Here is a 4,428-nt window from a genome sequence, read left to right as displayed (position 1 = left end):
TAGTAAGCTAGTTAGACTATACAAAAAAACGACGATCAAAAATCAAACAGCAGAAGGCCAAGAGCTTGTCCCTCGAAACAGATCATTGTTCGAAAATATTTCGGATTTCAGGCATGTGAAGTTAACCAAAAACATAAGCAAAGCAGACCTCTCAACTAATACCGTGAAACACATCGACGTAAACCACACATGCCTTTTTATCACGTTAACTTTTAGTCCTTGTTTGCTTCCTCAGATATAGCCTATAATAAGAGTTGAGCTAACGGGATCAGTGAATTTTATTCATGTATTTTATTAAGCTACATATGCAACCTACAATGCATATGCGTTTCAAGACACAGCCTACTCAAAACGAGTGAACAATAATGAAAATGTAGCCTACACGTCAGTGTTTAACATATCAACGAATGACTAAACCAGGGGTCTCCAAACTGCGGCCCGCTACGCACTTTAATCCGGCCCGCCAAGCATTTATTAGTTTATCATAGGCCGCTCGCTATTTTTTTTCCAGCGATAGACGACGTTGTGGTTAACTTTAGGCTACTACAAACTGCTTTACACCCTTAGAGAACGTTTACAATGTCAATGTCAAAACAGCTTGCTACATCGAAATATTTCCATTGCAGGAGATCTAACTACGTTATGCTACTCCATTTAATTGGGAACACATTTTGAACGTGCACGAGAGGGAGAGAGCGCGATGGCAACAGTAGTTCCCACTACTGATGTAAACTGAGAGGGCATAGCCATAAGCACAGCACTAGCCATAGGCTATTTGAGTGGAGCTGGCAAAGAGTCTTAAAGTGACAGTGCACCATTTATAAATGAATTAAACAGCATCAAATTAACAGTATTTCTTAAGAAATTAATTTTCTACAACAGAAATAATACAAAACGTTACTATTATTATTATTGTTATTGTTATTGTTTGTGTGTGGCCCGCTGGCCAATTTTCAAAACCCAATGTGGCCCTTCAGTCAAAAGTTTGGACACCCCTGGACTAAATGATTAAACTCATGAACAAGAAGCAGAGCTTAAGTGGCTAATGGGGAGCGTTGGGAGGATTCCTGGTAGGCAGTTAACGTTTCCCCAAATATTAACAAAGTAGCACGCACAAAAAATTTGTTTGGAAGTCACAGTCAAGTCAATATTTGCAGTAATTTAGGGGAGTAAATGTGAGGGGAAGAATTTGGGTGAGCCAGATAGCAAGTCCAATATGTTTAGGGAAAAAATATTTTTGTCACTAAAATGAATTAATAATTGTGATAAATAATCGTGATCTCAATATTGATCAAAATAATCGTGATTATCATTTTGGCCATAATCGTGCAGCCCTAACACACACTATACACACACACACACACACACACACACACACACACACACACACACACACACACACACACACTCACACTGTACCTTACCGCATCACTGTGAGTGTACACACAGACACACACACACACACACACATACTGTACCTTACCGCATCACTGTGAGTACACACACACACACACACACACACACACACACACACAGTGTAACTTACCGCATCGCTGTGAGTAGCCTTCTTACACACACACACACACACACACACACACACACACACACACACACACACACACACACACCTGAGTAGTAATTCAGCTGCATTCCATTTGTATACTGCTAAATGTATTTGCTTACAAAACACCACGGATTGTTTGCCTAATGCCATAGGGTTATCATTTTAGTTGTGATAGCTTTATAATTATTAATAGCGTAGTCGCTGTTTGCTTCTTTTATTCATATACGTTTGATGAATAGCCTACTGTAGCCGTTGATATATATACTTATACGTAAATTTGCATTCAGTTGCTCCACTACGCCTACTCTCGCGCTTTTACAGAGACAGCCGTGTTTCCCTATTCAAAAATCTTTTCTTTATTGTTAGCCTACTGGGCAGCATTGTTAGCCTACTGGGCAGCATAGTTAGCCTACTGGGTAGCCGTGGCCAACTGGGCAGCATTGTTAGCCTACTGGGCAGCCGTGGCCTACTGGTTAGGGCTTCGGGCTTGAAACCGAGGGGTAGCCAGTTCGATCCCCGACCAGTAGGAAAAATGTGGGCAGGGAAGTGGTTGAGCACTGCTTTTCCATGCCCACATCCACGGCTGAAGTGCCCTTGAGCAAGGCACCTAACCCCCTTACTGCTCCCCGAGCGCCACTGTAGCAAGGCAGCTCACTGCTCCGGGTTAGTGTGTGCTTCACCTCACTGTGTGTTCACTGTGTGCTGTGTGTGTTTCACTAATTCACGGATGGGATGAATGCAGAGACCAAGCTTATACCTATACATTAAAAGTGGTTGGTCACTTTGTGTGACTTTCTGTGTCTTTTTTAATTCCAGCCACGGGTTCTTTAGAGGAAAAATGAGAACGCGCCCATATTGTGAATTATTTACACCTCACTTGACATAGTTGCTCCTACTCATCCTGTATTGGCGCTAATGAAACATGTTGAGCTAGGATGACCAGACGACAACCAGAACGACTCGCTTTATCACTTATCTTGGATTTCTTAATTCTGCCTTTGTGAAATACCCCTCTGTATACACACACACATACCTGTACACTTAAATTACACACACACACACACACACTGTGAGTAGTCTCACCTGCTGACCTTTGACCTGTGGATCCCTCACCTAGCCCAGTACTAGCTCCAATTGGCTTTGCGCACAGCAGTCTAGGAAATGTAAACAAACACAGCATTTTAGGCATTGGCAGTGGTCACAGACACTTACTTACTCCCCTGCAGGAGTGTTTTGTATTCTGCCCTATTTATTATCTTACTGTGCGTCTCCACTCCACCACAGGAAGATGGATTTCGGGATCTGGCTCCTCCCCCCTTCCCCACCGCCCAACCCACCTCATCAGGCCCCGCCCACTCGGTGCAGCAGAGGAAACGGCCCCGCATGGAGCCCCTCCCATCCTGACAGCCAATCACAGAGCTTCTTGATTTCTGCCTCCATCCAAAGCCCTTCCTCATTGGATAGACAGATACATGGCACCCATGTAATTTTCTGACACATGAAGCAGGAAGCAAGGAAGCAAGGAAGCACCCATTATTTTTGTAAATATGTTTCTGTCAAGAGCACTGTACTAAGTGGTGTCACAGAAGTTCAACAACCCAAAACTGTTGAGTTTAAAAGTGTCAAACCTTTTGTAATGTTTTTTATTTTAAGTTCCACATTGAGAAGAACACTTGTTTGAGTATATATCATAATGTATAATGTTCAGTGTAAGAGGGATTTATTGAATAAAGACACAGTGAAAGTTGATGTGTTGGTGTGTTACCATAGCAATGCAGCATGATACTATGTATCCGGTGTCAAATTATGACATCAGACACCAGCAAGAGACGCTGATATATTGCTAGATACTGATACAGCCATGAGCCAACAATGGTGTGGACCAGCAGGTTGATCTCCAGTCCAACACAGGAATTCTGCAGGCAGTCTGCCTCTCTCTCTCTCCCTCTCTCTCTCTTTCTCCTACAGTATCCTCTATCCCTCTCTCCTGTGCCCCGCCGTCTGGCCCTCAGAGCGCACGCATGGGCAGTTTACAAAGAGGCGCGTCACTGAAACCGGGCCACACGATCCACAGGTCTTCTGATGGTTGGAGACGTGCCAGAGCCAGAGGAGAATCGGACCAGAACCATTGGCAAGTAGGCCGTATCAGAACCAGACTGACGAGCTGTTTCAGAAGTTTGCTGTTCTACAGTACACTACACCCTGCCAGATAGTATGCTGTTCTACAGTACACTACACCCTGCCAGATAGTATGCTGTTCTACAGTACACTACAGTATAGGAGCGTCTGTGCTGAAATAGGAGCTCTGCACAGTAGAGTTCTCCTGCGCATGCAGGGAAGCGACACACAGGTATCCAGATGGGCGTATTCATACCTACAGGCCGATGCTTGATCTGCGGCCATACTGCCAACCCGAACACACCAAAAGCAGGATGTGTGTGTGTGTGTGTCCACAGCCCCTGAGTCTTGCTTTTAATTTTGAACATAAGCAAGTGGGTAGCATCCTTTAGCCATCGGTAGTAGTAGTACCAAGTGTGATGGTCACTTTCCCTGGAGAGCGCTTCTAAACGGCCATTAAGCAGCATTTAACCCACCTGCTCCTCTCTCTGTCTGTCCAATCTGTCAGAGTGGCTACCGAGGCCACGAAACTGGCGAGGAAACAGTTAATGCCGATCGTGCCTTGAAATCTACAACAGCTGATATTTTTAGAATGAGCGCCGATGTCCTATATACACGCGCTTAGAATGGGGCATCACTGCGCGCTATGGATGGAGCTGTGAGCGCGAATTGCCGAGAATCCTGACTGAGAGCTTTTCTATTTATTCATATCACTTAACTCCTTTTAGGTAGCCTATGATTCACAA

General features: G+C 44.4%; 1 protein-coding gene across 2 annotated transcripts in view; it reads left to right on the top strand.

The window, feature by feature from the left end:
* The window catches only part of rad51c (RAD51 paralog C), a 9,401-nt gene extending 6,098 nt beyond the window's left edge, over positions 1–3,303 (top strand). For both annotated transcript variants that reach the window (XM_042091669.1, XM_042091668.1), the window contains exon 9: positions 2,849–3,303. In XM_042091669.1, the coding sequence (XP_041947603.1) occupies positions 2,849–2,968 (120 nt within the window). In that variant the 3' untranslated portion in view covers positions 2,969–3,303. The remainder of the gene's footprint in view (positions 1–2,848) is intronic.
* The last annotated feature ends 1,125 nt before the right edge of the window (positions 3,304–4,428 follow it).

The sequence above is a fragment of the Alosa sapidissima genome, chromosome 5, assembly GCF_018492685.1.
Source record: "Alosa sapidissima isolate fAloSap1 chromosome 5, fAloSap1.pri, whole genome shotgun sequence".
NCBI lineage: Eukaryota > Metazoa > Chordata > Actinopteri > Clupeiformes > Clupeidae > Alosa > Alosa sapidissima.
Note: the sequence above shows the minus strand (reverse complement) of the source record. Positions and strands in the feature narration are given on the sequence as shown.